The sequence below is a fragment of the Notechis scutatus genome, chromosome 1, assembly GCF_049901735.1.
Source record: "Notechis scutatus isolate UNSWTSFEM ecotype Mainland chromosome 1, rNotScu1.2, whole genome shotgun sequence".
Classification (NCBI taxonomy): domain Eukaryota; kingdom Metazoa; phylum Chordata; class Lepidosauria; order Squamata; family Elapidae; genus Notechis; species Notechis scutatus.
Genome location: NC_142009.1, coordinates 340360607 through 340385350, shown reverse-complemented (window position 1 = coordinate 340385350; position 24744 = coordinate 340360607). Strand labels below are relative to the sequence as shown.

General features: G+C 41.2%; 1 protein-coding gene across 1 annotated transcript; it reads left to right on the top strand.

Moving 5' to 3' along the window:
* The first annotated feature begins 2040 nt into the window (after nucleotides 1–2040).
* LOC148133629 (vomeronasal type-2 receptor 26-like) lies at nucleotides 2041–13694 on the top strand. The gene is made up of 5 exons (XM_087952825.1): nucleotides 2041–2401; nucleotides 3725–4016; nucleotides 8307–8525; nucleotides 11602–11731; nucleotides 12147–13694. Exons 1-5 carry the CDS (start codon nucleotides 2178–2180, stop codon nucleotides 13049–13051), a joined length of 1770 nt encoding a protein of 589 aa, XP_087808951.1. The 5' UTR covers nucleotides 2041–2177; the 3' UTR covers nucleotides 13052–13694.
* The last annotated feature ends 11050 nt before the right edge of the window (nucleotides 13695–24744 follow it).

Genomic DNA, 24744 nt, shown 5'->3' with positions numbered 1-24744 from the left:
CATTACTGGATAGAAGCATTCCTGTCAAACAGACAACACATGGTCAAAATTGGGAGCGTCCTATCAAATTCTACACCTGTTAATAGTGGTGTCCCCCAAGGCAGTGTTCCAGGACCAACTCTCTTCATACTCTTTTCCAGTGTTTATTTTTTTAATGAAATCAGCCAAACTGCATACCAGTTCCATCTTGGTATGCAAACTGCATACCAGTTCCATCCAGAACTAAGGATAGAAAATGACTGGAGACTGTTATGAGCTCTCTTTTAAACTTTGCCTGATTGGATTGTCCTAGATGCAAAAGACCCACCCAAAGCACTGGACCCTGGACAGATGGATGTTTATAAACCCTTATAAGGGTTGGGGCATGTTTCAATTTGATAAAAATATCAAAGATACAAAAGTGAAGGATTCAGTCTGTGAGTTCTTTCTATGTATATTGTCTTATATTTTGATCACTTTTGAAGCCCCAGTTAAGATCGTCAGCCTTACAGATACATTTAGTATCGTATTTCCCTGACAATAAGAACTAACCAGAAAATAAGACCTAATGCATCTTTTGGAGGAAAAATTAATATAAGACAATGTTTTATTTTTGGGGAAACATGGTAAATATGGCATAGTGTACTAAATTGTTCTTGGAAATTAGAGGCAAATGTGCTGATTGCTGCTAGACAATACAGATGCAAGCTAAGCATTATTAATAAACAATGACAAAGTCATAGGTTGATCTCAAAAAGATTGGCTTAAGTGGGCTTAAGTATAAAAACTGTACTGTTGAAGGAGTGGCCTTTGCACAGGCCCAATGGGAATGATCCGCCTGTGTCTTTTCCTCTGTGAAGAATAACACTTTTTAAAATCTCCATCTCAGTGTGTGTTTCATTGGGTATCGCACACTACACAGAACCAGCTTTCTGGGACCACACTGGAAAACCACTGACCAACTCTATCATGGTTGATGGTATTTTCCGACCACCAGCTGACAACATACATATTTCCCAGCCTTTAGCCAGTTGCTAGGCAACACTCCAGCAGAGTTTAAATTAGCCATACATCTCAAGTACCTCACCTCATGGAGAAATGGGCTTTTAATTTCATCCCTTTCCATATAAGAATAAATCAACCAGTTCTTTTGCACAAACACCTACATTATTGCTTACTGTTAGGTGGCTACAACTGATCATCCCACTAGAACCTTGCCCCTTAGCCTTCCCTCCATCTGAACAATCTGTGGCACAGACTCCATCTGAGGTGCAGGTGCTCACATTCGGGTAGGCAGAATACTAATTAGACCATGACCCTCAACTCCAACTTCTGCTTTGGTGAGCAACAAAGGAAACAAGCATGTTTTTCCCCTTCTGGTTGTCTGAAGATAAGCTATTGCTGAATTAGTAGGGTGTTATTCTTCTTTGCAATTATTGGAAGAACAGTAATTCTTAACATATCCCCATGGATTTCTACCCACAAAACTTTTTCAAGATAAAATCTGTAAGTAAAATAGGATTTGTATCAGAGTTCCAAGTAATCAGCCCAACAGAATCAGAACTTCAAGACTGGCATATTCCTCAAAGAACAGATTTATTAGGTAGATCACATTGGCACATTTGGGAAGGCCACTCTAAAAAACCCTCAGGTTTCCCGAGTAGTTAAAATTGCAATTTTCCTTCCCCTGCCCCTGCAGTCCATCACATGGCCCAATCAGGTCACAGTTCCAAGTTTATCAGGCCTCACACCCCACCTTCTTGCAACTGGTGGGAACGTCCTTGGCTCTCAGAGGAAAGAATTTCATTTTGATTACAATCCCTTTGCTACCTCTACCTACCCACTTCCATTCCCACAGCTCACCTGGCCTCCACTGTGGCAGCCCCAAAGATGCCAGGAGAAAAGTGGCTCCAGAGCATTCCCAAGGGAGGCTGGATGTACCACCTTAGCTGCTCGCTCATACAACGAGATAATTTCTAGGGACCAATGAAACTTAACTGGCTAAACGTTCTCTTTTGTGGCAAGTCAAAGCAGGTTAGCAAAAACATACTTGATATTACATTGCCCCAAGGTGTACCAAAATGGTACAGCTTGCTGATTTACTCCTAAAGACTTGGTGAGATTTTTTTTTGAGAGCTTCCAGCAATTCAAGTTCTCATTGAACATTGATTTTTCATCTAGGAAGGAAGGTGAGAATAATGAATGGGCTGTTTCTCCTTCTGCTTCTCTTTTGGCTCCTGCCTTCAACAACTCACCAGATATTGCAAAACGTTTGTGCACCGAAGAACCCTTTGAGAACTGTGAAGGACTACTACAGATCTGGCGATCTCATTATTGGGGGGAATTTGCTCCTAGAAAAGTTTGCTCTTTTTCAAGCATTGAAATTTAACCATCAGCCATCAAAGAGTCTAATTACAAGAAGGTATGTTTCACATGGAAGGGAATGGACTAGAGAGTTGTCTATATCTTGTCTGGGATTCAGAGGCTCCATTCAGAAATTCTTGTTCTAGTGATGCTTCCAAAATCTCTTCTGGTTCAGAAGCCTTGATGCTTTTCTAGATAAAGAGCCATCCTCATAAAATGAGATGGAATCTCCCAGTTTCATCAGGAAGATGATAAACAGCTTAAAAAGTGAAGAAGAGGGTACATGTTAGAAATGCTTCTGGCTTAAGGAAGGAGTTGACCTATTAATTTGGATAGAAATCATGAGAAAGTCAATCTATTTACAAGGTGTGAATTGTAAAAAAAAAAAAAAAAAGCAAATCCAGTTTTGGAATCCTTAGTGTTCTTTTGTAAGGGCCTTTAGCAAATTTGTTCTGTGGAGTATTGAGGTTCCCAAAGCTGAGAGAGTTTTTCAAACAGACACTCAGACTGCTAATGCTTCCTTAGATATTTCTCCCTTGTTTGAACCATGACTGTTTAGGGTTGCAAATGTGCTATTTCTCAACGCTTCTCTACATTGGCCCTAGTTTCAGGGCAATACCATCAATATAATTTTCTCCCTCACTTTTTTTTCCCAAAGGCTCACAGCAAATGGATTCAACTCCTCAAAGTCCAGAAGAACACACACACACACACTAACACTCAAGGACAAGCAACCTCCAGCAGCACATAAGAATAGAATACAGCTGGAAGGGACCCTGGAGGTCTTTCTAGTCCAGCCCCCTGCTCAAGTAGGAGACCCTAGACCATTTCAGACAAGTGACTGTCCAGTCTCTTCTTAAAAACCTCCAGTGATGAAACACCCACAATTTCTGGTGGCAAGTGGTTAATTGTTCTGACTGTTAGGAAGCTTCTGCTTAATTCCACGTTGCTTTTCTCCTTCATTAGTTTAATCCATTGTTTCATGTCCTGCTTTCTAGTGCTTTGGGAAATAGATTAGCCCTCTCTTCTTTGTGGCAGCCCTTCAAATACTGGAATACTGCTATCATGTTACCTTTACACCTTCTTTTCTCCAGTCTGGACATAGCCAATTCCTGCAAATGTTCTTCATATGTTTTTTGTCTCTAGGCCTTCAATCGTCTTAGTTGCTCTTCCCTGAACCTTTTCCAAAGTCTCAACATCATTTTTTGTAGTGTGGTGACCTAAATTGGTTTCCGTATGGTCTTACTAAGGCTTTATAAAGCAGTACTAATACTTCACGTGATTTGGACTCTGTGCCTCTGTTTATACAACCCAGGATTGTGTTAGCTCTTTTGGCTTAAAAACTTTCCCTATAATATTCCCAAATGTTTTCTCATTACAGCACTACATTCAAGAATTACCAGCTCTTTCTGGCCTTCGTTCTTGCAGTAACAAAAATCAATAAGGATTTAGTTCTCCTTCCCAACATCACACTCGGCTTCCATATTTATGACAATAAAGACACTGTTAGGAGGATTTCCTGGAACAGCCTCTCTCTTCTGTCTACACGAGGCCGAATGGTTCCAGACTACAAATGTGACAAGCAGGACACTCTACTCTCTGTCATTGGAGGTCTCAACTCCCAACACTCAAGGCAGATGGCCTCCATCTTCAGCATCTTCAAGGTTCCACAGGTAAGGGGGTTCCATAGGGTACCAGTACGGAGCAAACGCAAAACATAAACACACCACAGAAGCCAGCAAGGATGCTAAAAGTTACTTGGAGGAAATCAGGAATGCATGATTTGGAGAATTCATTCAACTTTTTTATTTATATCATGTGTGCTGGATCTATTTTTTTACACCCACATTGCAAAGAGATAAAGAATAAGGAATTTCTGAAATGCTTTCCTGGATGAATTCCGTTCTAACTGGTTCTTTGTAAATGTAACCTTGTTTCAATGTGGTTTATTGTGTGGATCGGGCTTTTCACCTGCCAGTACCAATGTCAGTGGCTCTTCATAAGGAGAAAGGAAGATACTTCAATAGTTACTTGTATGTTATACAATATATAGTTACTTGTATGTTCTTCATATGTTTTCTTCTCCAGGTCTTTGATTATCTTAGTTGCTCTTCTCTGAACTTTTTCCAAAATCTCAAGATCTTTTTTGTAGTATGGTGACCAAAATTGGTTGCAGTATTCCAGGTGTGGCCTTACTTGGGTTTTATAAAGCGATACATTAGTCAAAGATAAACAGAAAAGTTGTGAATGTAAGCTCATTAACAGAGTATAATTTATCGAACAAACCCATCTTGCTTATACATAGCAAAGGAGAAGCATTCAGAAGCCTGGTCTTCTGTTTGTATTTCACTGTAACTGGAAGACACTCCGCTCAAAGTGAATTGACCAATATTTTTTTGGCAAAAAGCTACAGGATGGAGGCCCTTGTTTAGAAATATATTTATTGTTTTGTATCACAAATTCCATTTCTATATTGAACAGTGTGTTTTCTAGGTGTCCAAAGTGTTAAAATATAAACATAATCATTATAGTCATGTACGTCAAAACATATATAAGATAATATCAATCTTTATTAGAAAGTATCCTCTAAAAATGAAAGAAAAAGAAGATTCGGAATATTTTATAACATGGGAACTTTTCTACAAATGGCCAGTTGATAGGTACAGAGGTTAGATGAGTAAATTTATGTAAAATATGGATTAAATGAGAGAGAAAAACTGATTAGTAAATATTTTGATGGTTATATAATCGATGTCAATATGGAAGATAGTATATTTTTTAAATAAGGATGGAGACCCTTGATCTCAGCATAAAAGATGAACTTGTGAGGAAAAATTCATTTGTAAAATCAGACTCTCCTTTTCTGCAGCTGGGTTTTCACTTCCTCAAATTCACTCAGGAAGACAGAATTGTTTATCCTTCCTTTTTCCGGATCAGTCCCAATGAATTTCCTCAATATCGTGGTTTAGTCCAGCTGCTCCTGCATTTCCAGTGGAACTGGGTTGGGCTTCTGGCCCCTGAAGGTGACAGGGGAGAACATTTTATCTCGTCTCTGAGGCCAATGCTGGAGTTGAAGGAGATCTGCCTGGCCTTCACTCAAATGGTGAAACATGAACCTTATTCCTTTACACCGTCAAAATATATTCCTTTAATCAAAAGTTGGTTTAAAGCTGAAGTGATCATTTTGTTTGGAGAATACAAGTGTATTCCGACTATATACATTTCTCTGCATTTGTTTGAAAAACGGACGAAGATTGCATTTCAAAATGTTTGGATCCTGACTTCCCACTGGGAAATCAGCATATATCACCAGACTTTGGAACTCAAAAAGCCCTTCCATGGTGCTTTGCATTTCATGGATCATAGCTATGATTTTCCAGAATTCCGGCACTTTCTTCTATCTTTAGATCCCTTGAATCCTCAAGGAGATGTCTTTCTTGCACAATGGTGGGAAGATGTTTTCGACTGCAAGATCCATAAACCAGGAGCGATCCTTCAAAAGGAGGAAAAACAGTGCACCGGAAAGGAGAGTTTACAGAATCTGCCGTCTTTTGTGTTTGAAACAAATATGGCAGGTGAAAGCTACATTATCTACAATGGGGTTCATGCTGTGGCCCATGCATTACATGCAATGTGTGGATCAAGAGCACAATCGGCCATGCTGAGGTTTGGAAAGAGGATCTCAAATGTCCAGTCATGGCAGGTACTTTCTGTGAACAGTCCGCAGGTTCTTCAAAATTCCTATGAATGAATGTTTCTTGGTTAATTGATTAAATATTTCATGCCACTCATCTAAATGCATCCAAAAAATACAGTAAACCATTAACATACAATAAATGATTTGATTAAAAAAACGGGAAGGGTAACCAAATATGTTGTCAAAGAGTTGCAGAATGGAAAGTTCTTCATATAAGGTCTTCAAAGGTTGCTTGAGTTTCAGGGGATCAAACGTCATTCCAGGGAGCAGATGTCAACCCAGAGCAAGATGACAAAATGGGGGTCAGCATGGAAACCATATTTCATTAGAAATGTCCACGCTGCCACATTTTAGTGCTTGGGAATTTGGGAGGGGGGTGTCAGCTTTGGAAGCCATATTAGCACCAGAAGCTTCCATGCTGCCACATTCTTGAGCGTGGGAAGATGGGAGGGGGAATTTCATGGAGTATTTGTGGTTAGACATAATAGCATTCTTCTTTAAAGTCAAGGTCATGTTATTCCTGCACCTGGCTAAGGAGTGGTTGAGGGGATGTCTCAAGTTGGAACGGATAATGATTGGGGCATGTGATGGAATGAGGGGTGCAGGGGGTGGATTTGTAATTTTTTTACTTATTGGAGGAAAACCCAGAACTTTCAGATTCGGGTTTTCCCAGATGTGCCAGTATAACTACTCTAATAAAAGGAACTTTGAGAAAATGTCTGTCTTGGAGCTTTTAATTGGAATTGGGGTTTTCTGGAACCTTGACAGGGGGATCTTACAGAGAGCTGGAAGATTAGACATAACCACATTCTTCTTCTGAGTCAAGGACAAGCCACCCTGCAGCTGGGGAAGGAGTGGTTGAAGGGATGTCTCCAGTTGGGGCGATTGGTGATTGGTCCATGTGATGAACTGATGGGTGCAGGGGTTGGGTTTGGATTTTCAGTTACCGGGGGGAAATCCAGAACTCTCATATCTGGGTTTTCCCAGATGTTCCTATATAACTTCTCTAATAAATTCTTACTTGGATGAACGCTGTGCCTGAGTGATGAAGGAGTATGGGGAGTTTCGTTGGAACGCTGAGAATGTGAATCTTCAGTGGGTCAGTCAAAGTCCCACTGGCCACCTTTGTAGAATCACCAGTTTCTTTTAGTAAGTACTGATTTATTTTAACTTGCTTTATTTGTAATGGATCAGCATCCTGTGAGGATACAGAGCCTTTGTTGAGCCTATCATTTGTTCTACTCAGCTTGCTGTGTGAAAAGAGCCTCTGTGAATCTCAGAATTCACAGAAGGATTCCAAGTTAAAGTGGGTCTAGAGACTTCCTGCTTCTCTGAAATTCACCAGGCTGTCCTGCATCAAAGGCTGTGCATGGGTTGCCTCTTGATCATGAAGGGACAAGAGAAAGCAGCCTGATTGAATGTCCCCTGGAATTAAAATTTTGCCAATTTGAGATATTCCCATAAAATGCTCTTTGAGGAATATGCCTGCCTCAGAGTTCTCATTGTTGGGGATGTATTACTTGGAACTTTGACATTCCTATGATTTGATGCTGCTTGTGATCTCTCAGCTAACATGTCTACCTTTCAAGATTTGTAATTATCTTCACAATTAGATACAAGGACAATTTTTTCCTGAATGCCATCACTGTGCTAAACAACTGATTCCCACAACATTATCAAATTATTTACTAAAACTGTATTATTATTATTATTCTCATCCTTCCTGTTACCTATCTCCTTTTCTACTCACGGATATAACCTTGTTGCTTGTATCTTTATGATTTATATTGTTTTATTTGTTTCCTAGTATGATTTGATTGCTTATAAGTAACCTAGGACTATCACTATCACATTCTTGATGAATGTATTTTATTTTTTCTTTATGTACATTGAGAGTATATGCACCAAAGACACTACTACTACTACTACTACTACTACTACTACTACTACTACTACTACTACTTGTTCTCCTCCTCCTCCTCCTCCTCCTCCTCCTCCTCCTGCTTCTGCTTCTTCTTCTTTTCCTCCTCCTCCTTCATCTTCTCCTTCTCCTTCTCCTCCTTCTTCTTGTTCTTGTTCTTCTGCTTCTGCTTCTTCTCCTCCTCCTCCTCCTCCTCCTTCTACTTCTCCTCCTCCTCCTCCTCCTCCTCCTCCTCCTCCTCCTCCTCCTCCTCCTCCTCCTCCTTCTCCTTCTCCTTCTCCTTCTCCTTCTTCAATGATGGTCACCAGGGAATTTCTAAGTACCCCACTTTCTCTTTTCTTTCAGCTTCTTGCCTATATGAGGAATGTGCAGTTCAACAGCAGTGCTGGAGAGGAAGTCTCCTTCTCAGAAAATGGCCTGGTGTCTCCTCATTATGATCTTCTCAACTGGATTTTCCTCCCCAATCAGTCTTTTGTCCCCATGAAAGTTGGGCAACTACATCCCAGGGCTCCTCCAGGCCAGGATTTTATCATCAACTCACAGGCAATCACCTGGGCCAGAAAGGTGAGCTAGAAGGAAAGGTTCTTAATCCAGAGAAAGGTTCATGTCCCTCTCACTGAAGAAAAGGTGGGCTGAATCAGAAAAGATGAACGCTGTCTGGTGACAGATCTATTTTTCCATAAAACAGATTCAAGTTTGATTTGTGCCATGTCTGCAAAGTATGAGGATTGGCAAAATATCCTGGCTGAAACCCAGAGTGCAGTTACAGAAGGCATCAGTCAAGCAGAAATATTATTTGTTGGGTATATTGCCGTAGGGCTATGAAAAAGGAGCTATATATTTAGTTTTGCATGTATTGACAGCAGCAAGGATTGTATTTGCACAATACTGGAAAAATCCAATGAGGATATAATTCAGAAAATATTAGACTGTGTGCAGAGATTGGCATTAAAAATAAAGGGCAAAGAAGACACAGAATGCTACTTAACATGGAATAGATTTTGCAAGTGGTTAGAGATAAGAGGTAGAAATTAGATGAAGAAAGATTATTGCTATGTAAGAACTAAATAAAAAGATGGTTTAAAATTATGAAAATGCTTATATAACCAACAAAATTATTATAAGCTAATATAAAGAGAAATCTAGTCAAAACTATTCTGTTACACTGTTGTTGTTGTTAATTATATATGTTAATATTTCTTTTTCTTTTCTTTGCTATTCATGATATGCCCTGACAATACACTGTATTCAAAATGTTTACACACACACACACACACACACACACACACACACACATGCAGACACATATGAGCTCATTCCTGTTTAGTTTGAACATTATGATTCATTAAGAAAAAGCTGTAGCTCAGAGCCAGAGAGCAAGAATATAATTTCAGGTATTCCTCACTTAATGGCCATCTGTTCAACAATCATTTGAAGCTATTATGGCACTGAATGAATGGTGCTTCCCCCCAGTGCTCAAAGTTATCGCTATTGGTGTCCCTGTGCTCACATTATCAAAGCCACTACCTCTACCATCTCTGCTCTTTTAGCCTCCTATGCTCTGTGGCCCTGGCTATCACCTGCTACACCAGCTGTCCATCGCTATCTTTTTGCTCCTATTGGTGATGATGCATGTCTGGACTGAACCTTCACAAGGCAGCTTCTGGCCACACAAAGGGCTTCTTGCAGGGGTGGGATCCTACCTGGTCAGACCCGTTCTATAGAACCGGTTGTTATGATTCTGCACAGTTCGGAGAACTGGCAAACCACGACACTGGCTGGCCCCTCCCCTCCCCACCCTGCCCACGCACTCCTTACCTAGCATGTACGCCATCCAACTTGCCTGCCTTGTTCCTCCACCTAATTTTTGGTAAGTTGCTATTTTTCCTTTTTTTCCCCCCCTCTGACCATCAGCTGTTCTGACTTTCAGCTGCGCTGGGAGATTTGGATTGCTTTCTCGTTAATCCAAAAGCAGAGCTGAGCCTTCCTTAGGACTGAAGCTTCTATTTTTCAGTGCAAACTCAGGTAGCAGATTGCAGAAAGATAAATCTCTGAGTGAATCTGTGATTCTGTGAGCAACTCAATCTGCCTGCCTCTTTGCCTGATTTTGGGTAAAAGTTGCTCTTTTTAATTAATAATTCAATATTTATATAAGCCATGCCCAGCCAGTCACGTGACCACCTAGCCATGCCCACAAATTAGGCCACACCCACAGAACTCGTTGTTAAGAAATTTGAATCCCACCCTTGGCTTCTCGCCTAGGTCGCACAGAGCAGCTTACTCACAAGACCTCGGAAAATCACTTCATGTAGACAGCCATTTCTCCAAAGGGCTGGCTAGACACAGCTCATCAGGAGCAAAATGATGGTGAAAGTCAGCTGGGGTGATGGAGCATGGGACTTAGAGTGCCAGGTGATGAAGATGGCTGCAGCTGGGTCTCTGCTTTGTGTCATGCAGATGGGCTTCAGCAACTGGAGGTTTTTCTTTATGCATCTATGCTTCAAGCTGCAGTGCTGGGGCAGCTGAGGTTTCCTGTTAAAAACAGAAGGAACTTTGCAGGTCTTCTATATTAGTCCAACCCCCTGCAGGAGATCTTATACCCTTCCACACAAACGTCTGTCCAATAATGCCATTGAAAACCTTCAATAATGAAGCACCCACCACTTCTGAAGTCACGAATCTTCTCCTTTCAATCTCTCTTGGATATGTTTCAGTAGGAGATGACCAGGATGAACCCTAGGGTGAAGTCAAACAAATCATCAGTTTGGGGTCGCTACTCCCATGTAAAAGACCTTAGTCCAGTTCCCCTTGAATTTGGATGACTCTTATCTGGCACCAATTTGCCTTGACTTTTAGTAGATCAGATTCTTGTGAATAGATAGCATGAAATAAATTTGCTATCAGGAATCCGACAATTGCCCTGATTAAATCATAAGCCTTGAGGCAAGCTTCAAAAAACTTCAAACGATTTATGAGGAGCAACATGCTGGTATGACCTGTATCAAGCCAACTCAGAGACTCGTAATTTACAATCATCTATGACCCTGTCTTCCCCCCACCCCCTTGGGTGTATCATAACTCAGCTTCTCCAACGAAGCACATTCATGGGCTGAGTGTCACCACTCACATTCTCCAAAAAAGGATTTTCGCGGGCAGAATACCCGGTTGCCTAAGTTACAATCTTTGTGAGATAAGAGTGTTTTAATTTGCCAAATGCTCCTTCAGGTCTTTCCCCTCCTCTTTCTCATAGCAACTTGGAAAAAGGCATAGGAAAAAGGCATAGGAATGTTCTACAAGTTGACACTAGAAGTACTTTTGAACCTCTTCTCACCATCCCGCCTTGGAGTTTCCAAAACACCTTTGCAGCCTTTTATTGGTTACCAGTGGACATGGGTTATTGGGGTGAGGGTTGAAGGGGAAGGTTAGCCTAATGCTTCACACATGAATTACGGACTCCACCTGACTTTTCTGCAATCACAATCTCTCAGTAAAAGTTCCTTTTGAAATGCTAACAATTTCAAGAGTTTTACTTTCTTGAGAAGGTAGCTGAGGCAGGTCCTTACAGAGACGTCAATGTGGAAATTAAATGATGCATGACCATTGAATAGACCTTTTCAAACAGTTCTCTTTGCTGTCTTAGAAGGTGCCCTATGGCAGGTGTACCATGAAGAGGTGCCATGCAGGAGAGAGGAAGAGCGTTCCAGAAGGCAAGGAAGTTTGCTGCTACCACTGTGCCCCTTGTCCAGAAGGGACCTTTTCTGATCACACAGGTAGAACATACATCAAATATACATCTTCCAGGATCAGACATTAAATAGATCAAAATAAATAAAAAAGGCAAAATAGGGGAGGGAGGGAGGGAGGCAGGGAAGGAGAAGAGAGAGAGGGGGGAGAGGGGGGGAGGGGGAGGGAGAGGGAGAGGGAGAGGGAGAGGGAGAGGGAGAGGAGAGAGGAGAGAGAGAGAGAGAGAGAGAGAGAGAGAGAGAGAGAGAGATGATCCCAGACACATTTTGAACCAAGGGCGATTTGCCCTTTTCGGTGCATGTAAGGTTCCCAGGGGTCCTTCCATCACTTTCTTTTTGAGTTGGCCCCTGTAGAAAGGAGCCATACCTGTAGCTCTGGGCAGGAGGGATAATGCTCACTGTAGATACTCCTGCATACTTAGACAAAGATTCTTGACTTCAGAAGCAGATCAATGTGACCACTGCCCAGAAGACATGTATCCCAACAAGCACCAGGACCACTGCATTGCCAAGAAGATCCACTTCCTCTCTTATCAAGACACCCTGGGATACACTTTAGTTTCTCTCACTCTTTCTCTCTCTGTGATCACAATGGCAGTTCTGGCAATTTTCCTGATGCATCATGATACACCAATCGTCAAGGCCAACAACCAAGATCTCACCTACCTCCTCCTGGTCTCCCTCCTGCTCTGCTTCCTCTGCTCCTTCCTCTTCATTGGTCGACCCAGGAAGCTCACCTGTCTCTTCCGACAATCTGCCTTTGCCATTCTCTTTTCCCTTGCAGTATCTTCTGTGTTGGCAAAAACTGTCATGGTGGTTCTGGCTTTCATGGCCACCAAGCCAGGGAACAATGCAAGGAAACTCTTGGGAAAACCACTGACCAACTCTATTGTCTTAGGCTGTCCCCTGGTCCAAGCAATTATTTGCACCATCTGGCTCGCAGCCTCCCCTTCATTTCCCAACTTGGACTTCCACTCCTTGGTAGGAGAGACCATCTTGGAATGTAATGAAGGCTCAGCTTCAATGTTTTATGCTGTCCTTGCCTACCTGGGTTTCCTGGCCCTCGTGAGTTTTATCATGGCCTTTCTGGCGAGGAAATTGCCTGACAGCTTTAACGAAGCCAAGTTCATTACTTTCAGCATGCTGGTCTTTTGCAGTGTTTGGATCACCTTCCTCCCCACCTACCTGAGCACCAAAGGGAAGTCCATGGTAGCTGTGGAGATCTTCTCCATCTTGGCCTCTGGGGCTGGTCTATTGGCTTGCATCTTTTTTCCCAAATGTTACATTATCCTACTTAGGCCCCATCTTAATTGTAGGGAAAGCATTATACAAAAGAAGAACACTTAAGTAATGCAGAGGTCTGATTTTTTGTATATTAATGAGGTATCATTAGAATGTAATACTTGTAAAAAAATAGTGGCAAGAAGGAGGAACTTGTCAATTAAATAATTCCTTATCGATTCCTACAGGTGGTCACAATATACCAATTATCAGCAACAATTCCCATACTTTCCACCCCTCAATTTCTTCCAGTTGTCCCTATTGAGGCCCAGTGCTCTACATGGTAAAAAAAATGACATTGAAGATATTTTTATCATTTCAAGGAGGACATTTTCTCATTTTATTCACTTTTGTTGAATTTTCTAGAAACTTTTTTAAAGCATTTGATTTAGTATCAGTGCTTTTAAGCATATATTTTCATTTCTGTAGTCTCCAGACATGTTGTAGAATTCCCTACTACAATACAATGGTTTGTGGAGGTGGGGATTTAAACCTGTAGGCTTTAAATTCCCTCCACCCCAGTCAGTTCAACTGTGCTGCGACATCCATTGTGGCAGAGCTTTCTGGCATGGATGAGAGAAGAAGTAAGTGGTGTATAAAGTGTTTAAATGTTCTCTTGTGTGATTTCATATCTTGGAGCTTCTCAGTAAACCATGGTGCCCTATGATATCTTCATGAACAGGATTTGCAGAGGCATAGCTCAACTGAGGCCCCACACCAGAAACAAATTGCAATTATGTTTTTCCTCAAAATCTCCTGTTGGGAGAAATAGCCATCTGGTTCAGTTCCAAGCCAGGAGAAAGGCCTTGGAGACAAAATGGAGGCTGGAGGTTGATTGGAAAGAGGGTCCATTTATTGATGAAGCAGAAGCCCATGGCTGGTTCTGGACAGCTGACCCCATGGAGTTGAGAGAGGGTGGCATTTGTATCTTCTCTTGGGCTTTGAACTTGAGCTTCCTGTTCCTGTGCAAGAACATGTTCTCCAGTAACATTGAATTGCTAACTGGAGCATATAAAACCTTTGCCAGACCATTTCTTGAATACAGCTCTGTTGCGTTGAGCGACCGGTCTGTTGTTTAGATCTTCAGGTTGATTGCTGAATTCCTCTCAGAAAGGGACCCTCGCAAGGGTGAGATACAGAGAAGCCCTCGCAAGGGCGAAGTTTGGCAAAAGCAGGACCCTATCCAGGGTGAGTTTGAGCAGCGTAACCCTAGCCAGGGTGATTGAGGGACTCTCGCAAGAGTGATTGCAAAGCTAAAAAGCAAAAAGAACACAAGACGAAGATTTCTTTAGGTGAGACAGCGCATTGCCTTGGGCAGATGGAATTGTCCCATTTGAGCCTGAGACAGATGGGATTTTCAGGCTGCTAGCTTGCTCTACGCTGTGCTCTTTTATTGTGCTGATTCAAAGAGGGGGTGAGGGGGTTTACAGAAAGACAAAGAAGTTACAAACTTTATCTTTTGAAAACAGGCTTCCGTGATACAAGTAACGAACTTATTGATTAATAGTTTTCCGGTAAACATGTCTTTACAGAATACACATCTTATCTGACAGACTTTTGTGAAATTGAATATACATCCTTTCACAGGCTTTTGTGAAATATGTCTTTACTTTATCTGACACAGACCTCTGTGTTAATCTTATCAATTTAGCTTCTTCCTGTCAGTTATTTTCCTGTCAGTTTAGTGAACTTTGCTCTGAGAGGTATACGTGCTAAGCAGGATTTCTCTTATGGAAAAATACTGAGACAGAATAGCCACACAGCTCGTCTGCCTGAAACCCACCCTGTATATCAGATATTAACACGATTGAGCAGGTTCAGAAGTATTTCTTGAGAAGAGTACTCTACTCCTCTACTAATAATAGAATTCCCTATGCCTCCAGGCTTAAAATTTTGGGCTTGGACAATCTGGAACTGCACCACCTGCAGTCTGATCTAAGCATAGTGCACAAAATTGTCTGCTACATCTTGTCTGTCAATGACTTCTTCAGCTTCAACCATAATAATACACAGGCAAACAACTGATACAAACTCAAGGTAAACCGATACAAACTCAATTGCAGAAAATACGACTTCAGCCAAAGAGTGGTCAACGCCTGGAACACCCTACCTGACTTCGTTGTTACAGCCTCAACCCCTCACACCTTCAACCTCAAATTGTCTGCCATGGGCCTCATCACCCCATTCCTAAGAGGTCCTTAAAGGGGGCGTGCATAAGCACACCAGTGTGCCTACCGTCCCTGTCTTACTGTCCTCGTTTATCTATATTTACTTCCTTTGTTTATGTTCATACCTATACTTTTTACCTTGTACATGTTTGACAAACAAATAAAATAAAACAAATAAAAATAAATAAATGTATTCTATTGGCTGTTATAGGGGTCATAGCTGGCTCTGTAGGTTGTCTGAGCTAAGTTTGGTTGAAGTTTGGAGAGTGATGCAATGTCCCCAGGAGATTGTGCAATGCAGTGAGCCCTGTTGCTAGATGATCCTACTATGTTCTGGAGGGTCATGCCTTAATCCCATCACCCTGGAGCTGGGGGTCCTTTGTTTTGTAGATAGGCTGGCCCAATCTTTCCCAACGGGCACAAAATATATGCTTGGGGAAGGGAGATTGAGTCTGCTTTCCATCTTTTAAGAAAAACATGTTTGTCCACTTCTCATCCAGGGAAATATAATATTCTGCCTTTTTAATATTTGTCAAAATATTGGGCGGTTTCCGGTTTGTCGGCTTCGCGAGCGGCAGGGATTTGCGAAGCTGCGCGATCCCTGCCGCGCTAGCCGTTTTTGGGGCTCCGACCCAGACGGGTGCGGAGCTAGGCTGCCCTGCAGGGGCAGCTGAAGGTAGGGGATCCGGAGAAGGGTTTGGGGTGTTGCAGACCCCTCCCGGCCAGCAGAACCCCCTTTTCCCAGGACGGTGCAGCGGCGGTCCGTAATGGCCGCCACAAAGAAGCTGGCAGCCGGGTAAGAATGCGCAGGAGGAAGTGGAGAAAGTGCTTGAGAGGAGAAAGTCTTTCTTGGTTCCTAGGACTCTAAGACATATTTAACAAAATTCCTGAAAAGTATGACTTTCTGAATGATACCTTCGAGAAGAAGAAAAAAGCGGCAGTTTAATGGTGCTGAAAGGATAGCTTACCCTCTTTTTTTACGGAATAAAAAGTGAACATTAAGAAACCTATTTTTTTTTTAGGTGAAAACTGGCTCTAAGCGGTGAGTGGGAAAAGAGAGGACTAAAAAAAAAAATATTTGTATGCTAAGACCTTGTTGGAGGAGATGCCTTAAGGATTGAAAGACTAAAATATATTGCAATAAGATTTTAAGAAACAGATTTGGATTTTCTTTTTCTTTAATTGATACTACCCCAGGAGGAGAGAGTGGGAACTCTGTCTTGGTTTGGACTGACTGAGAACTTTGGGATTGTCTTATTTTTCCTTTGGAATATTCTGGCTGTTGTAAGAGAAAAGAAAAGAAAAGATTTATAATGGCTTCTTCTATCGAGGAACTGAGAAAAGATTATGAGCAAGCAAAACAAAATGGTAAAGCTGGTTTGAAAGAAGCCTTCCTTTTTTTAGAAATGGCGCTTATTAACTATCAACAAACATTGCAACAGATGAAGACAGCAGAAGAAGAACAAAGAGAGGAAGCCATCTTTAATAAATCTCAGAACTCGACCAAGAGGGAAGGAAGAGGAAAAAGAAGAGAAATAAAGGACTTAAGATTTAAAAAAACATTTAAGAAAGGGAAAAACAAGGTGCAAAATCAATATAAGGATGGTAAACAAAAGGGAAGAGGAATACGACAGAGAAGGGAAGCCAGTAAGGCAGAGGCTAGAAGAAGGGGGGCTAGAAAGGTTTGTTGGGGGAAGAAAGAAAGGGAAAAGGTGGAGAAAAGCTACAAAGTTTTGAAATTAAATGAGAAAAAAGAAATTTTTTTTAGGGATAAAGGATAAGTATAATTTCTTCAAAGAGATTTTGCAAGGTACATAAGATGATATTGTAGTATTGTATCAGAAATAGAAAATTTAAATGGCTTGAGAGTTGATAAGAGATTAAAATGTTGGAATGTTAATAATGATTGGTTTGAAAATATAATATGAGGGGAGATTTAGAATATTAAACTTTAATTAAAGAGTTTATTAAGATTATGGTATTGATGTTATTATAAAACTTTCATTATAGTATTTTGTTTTTAATATTTAAATCTATTGCTTAACTATGTATTTAATTGTTTTAGATGTATTATTCAGTTAGAATGTACCAAGCAAAATCGGATTGGGTATTTTAAAGATTAATTTGATTAATTTAGTGGGGAGATAGAAAGGCATCATACTCTGATTAGTGATTTCAGGAGAAATTTCTTTCTTTTTAAAAGGAATGAGACAAAGGTACAATAGAGAATGGACAAAAGATATAAATATAATGACTCAAATTAAGATGATTAATTAAGATAGAATCAAGAAGAGTGAAATATGTGGAGAAGTTAATATAGAAGACTTAGAATGGTAAATAAAATAAGTAATGATATGTAAGATGAGCCTGAATATAATTGAAGTCCATGAAAAGAGAGATACTTGGGTCCAAGTTACTTTCCAAAAAGATCTTTTTTATGTTTTGTGTGTTGTGTGTATATGTTGTTTTTTTGGGGGGAGAATTAATAAAACCTTGTAGAAATATAGAATGAGAATAATGGTAACTAAGTCAGAAAGAAGTAGATGAAATAATAATAATAAAATTGAATAAGAGTAAAGAGAAATAAAGGGAAATTGGATAAGAGGTTTTTGTATGTTTATATGGAAATGGTTTAAAACAGAATTATAGTTTATCTGACTTGTTAAATTTATAATGGAAAAAGGTTTAAACATGAAATGGATAATGATGACTTGTGTGTTTTGAAAATTAATAAAACTTGGTTTTTTTTTAAAAAAAAAATATTTGTCAAAATATTTCATTCTTCTAGGAGAGGGGTGGGTACTAACTTTCTACATTCCCAAGGTGTGATGGTCATTCCAGCCTCTTAGATAAAGGCAGCAGAAAACCTCTCAGTGAGAGGTGAGTCAACAAATAATTCATTTCCCATGACATGTAGGAATTTGAAGGTAACAATCAGTACTTTGAATTGTACTTGCATGAAATCAAACAAATAATCAAAACTTCAGTAAAGTTTTCCCCTATCCAGTTGCATCTGACTAAAAGAGGTGGAGCTCTTCTCCATTTCTCACAATCAAACAATCAGAAAAGAGCTGAAAGGGACCTTGGAGGCCTACTAGTCCAGCCCCAGGGGGTCAAGCAGGAGACCGTATACTCATGGTCACAAACAGGTGGAATGCAGAGCCCTCTCTGTGTGCCCACACACTGTCATCCCAGCTCAGGTCTGCTATGCATGCGTGCATGCCTCCCGCCAGCCAGCTGGTTTTGGGGTCTCTGCCGTGCATGCAGGGGGTGGGGCACATACATGGGGGCAGGTCACATGAGGAGGCAGGGTACACACATTACATTTCGGTATGCACACATGCGCATTTTGGGCTCTCGGTGCCAAAAAAGTTTGCCATCCCTGCCTTATTCCATTTCAGACAAGTGGCTGTCCAGTCTCTTCTTCAAAACCTCCAGTGATGAAGCACATACAACTTCTGAAGGTGAACTGTCCCACTGTTAGGAGGTTTCTCCTTAATGCCTGGTTGCTTTTCTCCTTGATTACTTCCCATTCGTTCTTTCGTGTCCTGCCTTCTGGTCAGGAGTGGGATACCACCAGTTTGGACCAGTTCGGGCAAACCCCTTGCTCCGAAGATCAGCTAGCAGCGAACCAGTTTGCTGCGATGAGCACGTGGCCCTGCCTGCCCAGCCCTGCTGTTTCCTGTGCTTTATTTCCTTTTTTCAGATCACAGCTGATTCGCGTGGCACCTTCGCTGTTTTATTCACAGGGGCTGCAGGAGAAGGTAAGCATTAGAGTTTTTTAAAACATGGAGTGCGTGTGCACACGGGATCACCAAACCAGTTGTTATACCAGTGGAATCTGGACATTCCTCAAATAGGGAAGAAGCTGAAAGAAAAGAGATCTTCAGAAATTGGAGTCATTGGCTGAAAGCCCCAAATGAGACATAATGGCTGCTATCATTCTGGGCTGGTCACCCTCTTAGGAGATTTTCCTGAATATGGACAACTGGAGGACAGAAGGGAAAGGGGGACAATGACATGATTAAAACATTTGAATAGATGAAGGGTATGAATAGGGTTCTAGAAGGCATTATTTTTGATCCTAAGCAAGAATGAGGAGCATGGGGGACATGCCCTCAAAGTGACAGGAGGGATGTTCAGAAATAATGTCAGAAAGGATTCCTTCACAGAAAGAGTAGAGGAAGCTTGGAACCAAATCCCAGTGTAGGTTGTGGGTCAATCATCAGTATCTGAGTTTAAACATGCTTGAGATAAACACATATCCGTCATCCAACAACAAATTGAAATGAAATAAAAATAATTTGTAAAGAATAATAAAAAATAAATTAAAGAGAAATAAAAAAGATAAACTCAAAGGGCAGACTTGATGGACCATTAGGTTTTTTTCTGCTGTCCATTTTCTATGTTTCTGTCAGGGTTCCAAGTAACACACCCACAGCAAACAAAACTCCAAGGAAGGCAATTTCCTCAAAGAACATTTTTTTTGGATATATCATATTGGCACAGGCTGGTGAAAACCGACTCTGACTATTCCTGAAGTTTCCACCTAATTAAAAGTAAATGTTTTTCACTTTCCCAAAACAATTAGTCACATGGTCCAATCATGTTACTGTCCAGTTGCTGGGTAACTCCTGTCCCCTCCTTCCAAGCACCTGCAGGAATGTCCTTGGTTTCCAAGAGAAAGTCTTTTGTTTCGGTTACAACACCCCAATTATCTCCATTCTCCCCTTCCTGTCACTCTCCTTCAGTGTGTCAGCATAAAAGTCTCAAAATGGCCTCAGACAGGCCAGCTTCAGAGTTGACAGTTTCTTTGTTTCTAATTAAGAATGTCAGAAAACGATTCTTTAATTCTCTCTTAATCTGTCATCTCTTACTTCTTGTCCTGCCCTAAAGTGCTTTGGATTAAAAATCAACCCCTTCTTCTCTGTGACAGCCCCTCAGATGTTGGAAGACAGCCATCATGTCACCCCTAATCTTACTAATTCATCAGGGGTGAAAAAATGAAGTCTCAAAAATGAAGTCAAAGGACTGTTTCTGCCTTCTGAGTTGATGTGGTGGTTATCCGACAGCAGGTGCAGATGGCTGAGGAGAGCGAGGACTCAGATGAGGGGCCAGGAACATTAGGGAGTGGACTGCTGCCTTCAGAGATTGCGGGGGCTGGCAGCAGCAATGAGGAGGTTCCCGAGGAGCCTGTGCCAAGTGCACGCGTGAACGCAGGGTTGCTTGCAGGAAAGAGCAGCTACAACAGCACGGGCAACTCAGGAGTAAGGCTGCAAGGTAATGGCCCCTCCTTCAAGAAGATAAAAGGCAGCTGTGCAGAGAACATTCTTTGTAGGAAGCAAAGATGTTTTGAAACTCAGCCTTATGGACATTACAGTTGGTATTTTAAGACTGTTGTACTGGAAACTATTTCTTATCTGTTGTTTTTTGGCAGCCTTGAAAAAATTTGGCAAGGCTCTTACTTGTCAGAGCTGATTAGTTGGAAGCAGCCTTTTATGTGTGAAGAAATAGAATTCTTAGCTGAACAAATAAAAGGTTGTGCTGCTGCCTTTGTCTTGTGTTTGCTCTCTTGGAATGAGGTTGGGTCACGACAGTTCAAGTCAAGAGAGATCTTATTCAGGCCACAGATCTTTAGAGAGGAAGCTCCCCATGTCAATTTCTTGAGTTAAATATCTTTATGGCATCATATCCCTGCATCAAATCTGCATAAAACCAGTGTCAGGGTTCCAGAGATTGCCCTAATTAAATCATGAACCTCGAGCCAAGCTTTAAAAGGATCCAAAAGATTTATTAGGAGCAACATGTTGGCATTGACCCATATGAAGCCCACTCTGCCAGGGATGGGATTCAAATTATTTAACAACTGGTTCTGTGAGCATGGCTTAGGTGCTTTATATAGATCTTTGATCATTGTACAAAACTCATACCACTTCTTGGAAATGATCAAAGATCTACATGTGGAGCAAGAAGATCTGCTTGTAAGTTTCGACGTGGTTTCACTATTCACTCAAGTCCCGATAAAAGAGACCCTTGAAATCATCAAAAATAAATACCAACCAGCTAAACACCTCATGGAACTAACAGAACACTGCTTAACCAACACATATTTCATATACAAAGGACAAAGATACAAACAAATTGAAGGAGCCCCTATGGTATCACCACTGTCACCCGTCATTGCAAACCTGTTCATGGAAGAATTCCAATCCAGAGCCCTGGCCAATGCCATCCACAAACCCAAACTATGGTTAAGATACATCGATGACACATTTGTGATTTGGCCCCATGGAAAAGAAAACCTAAACAATTTCCTAACACACCTAAACAGCACACACCCCAAAATCAAGTTCACCATGGAAATGGAAACAAACAAACAACTACCATTCCTAGTTGTACTAATCTACAAAAAAACAGATGGCACGCTAGGACACACCATATACCAGAAGAAAACACACACCAACCGCTACCTCAACGCCCAATCCCACCACCACCCAGCACAGATAAACTCCGTGGCTAAAACACTAATTACCAGAACCAAACGCCTGGCAGACAAGACTGAAGATTAAGACTGAACTATGCACCCTGACTAAAGTACTGACAGCCAACGGCTTCCACAAAAGCAAAATCACCAGCTTGATCCACAAAAACACACTGAAACATAATAGAGACCCAGAAGATGACCAGACCTATGGAACAGCTGTCCTGCCCTACATAAGAGGTACTACAGACAAAATTAGTAAGGTACTACACAGACATCACATCAAGACTGCCTTCAAAACAGACAGAAAAATAGCAGCCATCCTTAGCAACCCCAAAGATGAAATTGACCTGGAAAACCAAGGCATATACGAAGTCCCCTGTGCATCATGCCCAGCCACATACATTGGACAGACCAATAGAAGAATAAGTACCCACCTGGATGAACACAAAAATGCAGTCAAAAAGCTGGAACACACTTCCTCACTAGTCCAACACATGGAAGCCACAGGTCATAGCATCAACTTCAGTGGCACCAAAACCCTAGCCACTATAGAAAACCGTAGCCACAGAATCATCAGAGAAGCCATAGAGATTGAAAAAAGACCAGAAAGCATGAATAGAAGAGATGATTCCACCAGGCTGTCAATCATTTGGAAGCCTGCACTCACAAACAAAAAAATCTCCACACCACAAGCCAGGCAAACACCTGGGCACAAACAGATCCCCCCTGATACCTCCAGCTCAAACACACCCCAACCAGGCATCCAGATGAAACCCAGCTTCCTAACTAATGATAGCCGTCCATTTACCCAAAGCCAAGCTGCACTAAAGGCCTCCAATAAAGTAACACAATGCTGCCAGCCAATCAAGATACAAAAGAGCCAAAAAACAGACAGAAGATATTAGAGACACCAATCAAGCAGAACACAGCAAACTCTGAGACCAATAAACACAGACCAAGACTCCCAACCAATCAGGATGAAGAAAAAACCATTCTGGCACAGCAATAGGCTGCCCCAAATTTAAATCTGAAACCACTGTAAAAGTCTGACTCACAGACGAACACTATACAGAAGCCTGATGATGGCAGATGAGATTCTGCTGAAACGTTGCTACAATTTTAAAAGAATATATATATTCTTTTATATATATTCTGCTTGCACTGGCACTAAGCCGAAAGCACCAGCCTGAAGATGGCGAGTGGGACCTCGCCAAACATTGCCTAGATACTTTGAATCTTACGCGGAGAAAACCCGAATAACAAAGAATATATATATATATATATATATATATATATATATATATATATATATATATATATATATATATATATATAGATATAGATATACACACACATACATACATACATGCATACATACATACAAGATAGATAGATAGATAAAAAGATAGATAAAAAGATAGATAGATAGATAGATAGAAGCGAACTGACCCCCACCATGAAGATGCGGCACGACCACGAACTCGAAGCCAAACAGCAAGATCACAGCTCACCAGCTCAAATCCCCCAGCAACTAAGACTAACCTGAGCACAACCAAGCCCCCACCTGAACAGAACACACCTCCAGCCAATCAGAACACGGCCAACCCCCAACCAATCAGAACACAGCCAAACCCCCAACCAATGAGAACACACCCCCACCCAATCAGAACACAGCCAAGCCCCCACCCAATCAAGTCACACCCCCACTAGCAGTTAAAAGGAAGAAGCAGCTGCAAGCTCACATCACTCTGAGAAGCACAGAGCGGAAGACACAAGCCTGAAGATGATGAATGAGACTTGATCGAAACGTTGCCTAGATACTTCCAATCTTACGCGGGAGAAAACCCGAATAACCAAAGATCCACATACAAATACCCGCGAGAACCTCAGAATATCTATCTATCTATCTATCTATCTATCTATCTATCTATCTATCTATCTATCTATCTATCTATCTATCTATCTATCTCTTTGGTTATTCGGGTTTTTCTCCTGAATAACCAAAGATCCACATATAAATACCCGCGAAATCCAAAAATCACCAAGTAATCTAAATAATCCAAAACTGTTTCTTCTTGCTTCTTTTTTCCACTTTCTCGTTCTGGGGTTCTATTATTTTTTTTACAAAGTTTCAGTTAGAATGTACCTTTTAGGAATCTTGTTAAGTTTTCACTAAAAGTTCCTTTTAGTTCCAGGCAGTCTCCTCCATTTTTCCAGATCCTGCCCTTTTATTCTTTCCTTTTCTCTCCTTTCCTGCTTTTAAAGGTTTTTGAGTATCCAAAAGTCTTTATTATCCCATTGACATTTTATTTTCAGCTTAAATGCCTATTGATGTCAAAGTGGATTTTTGTCAATTTCTTACATAAATCTCTTAGCTGTCAGTATAAGGAAGGGAAGAAAAAAAAGCCAAATCCTTTCCCTTCTCTCTCTCCTTCACTGCCTCAAAGTCTTCTTTGGGAGCAATGTTATTTTTTATAGTTCAAATTCCAGGGTACCTTACGTTGTTGCTTTTTCAGTTTAACTCAGTAAACCAAAACTTTCTCTTCTTAACTCCCTCCTGCACATTCTTTTCCGGTCTAGTTCTTCTTTGAGGTGGCCATTGAGGTGACCACCACATCAACTCAGAAGGCAGAAACAGTCCATTGACTTCATTTTTGAGGGCAAGGTATAGTTTTGCCAAAGTCAAAGGAAGTACAGTAAGGCAAAGCCAAGTTTGAGGATCCCGTGTCAATTCCCTCGTAAACTCCCCCTGTTTCCCAGGCCTGTCCTCCCATTGGCCCCTCATGCCCAATTATAATCAAAAGAGAAGTTTTTGGCAGTTCTTGGAATGCAGCTGCACTTTTCTCTCTGGCCGGTTGTCCTTCAGATGTTTTCTCCAGCTGGCCCAAAGTACATCAGAGGTGCTCCATTCCCCTTCCCAAAAAGCTTCCCTCCACTCCAGCATCTATGGCAGGCAGGCACTGAAGTAAGACAAAAGAAGAAGTGAGGTGGCAGATCTGACACCCAGATATTACCTGCCAGGACTGGACATTTGAGATCCTCTCTCCAAGTCTCAGCATGGATGGTCGCCCTCTGGATTGCATGTAATACGTGTGCCAGAGCATAAA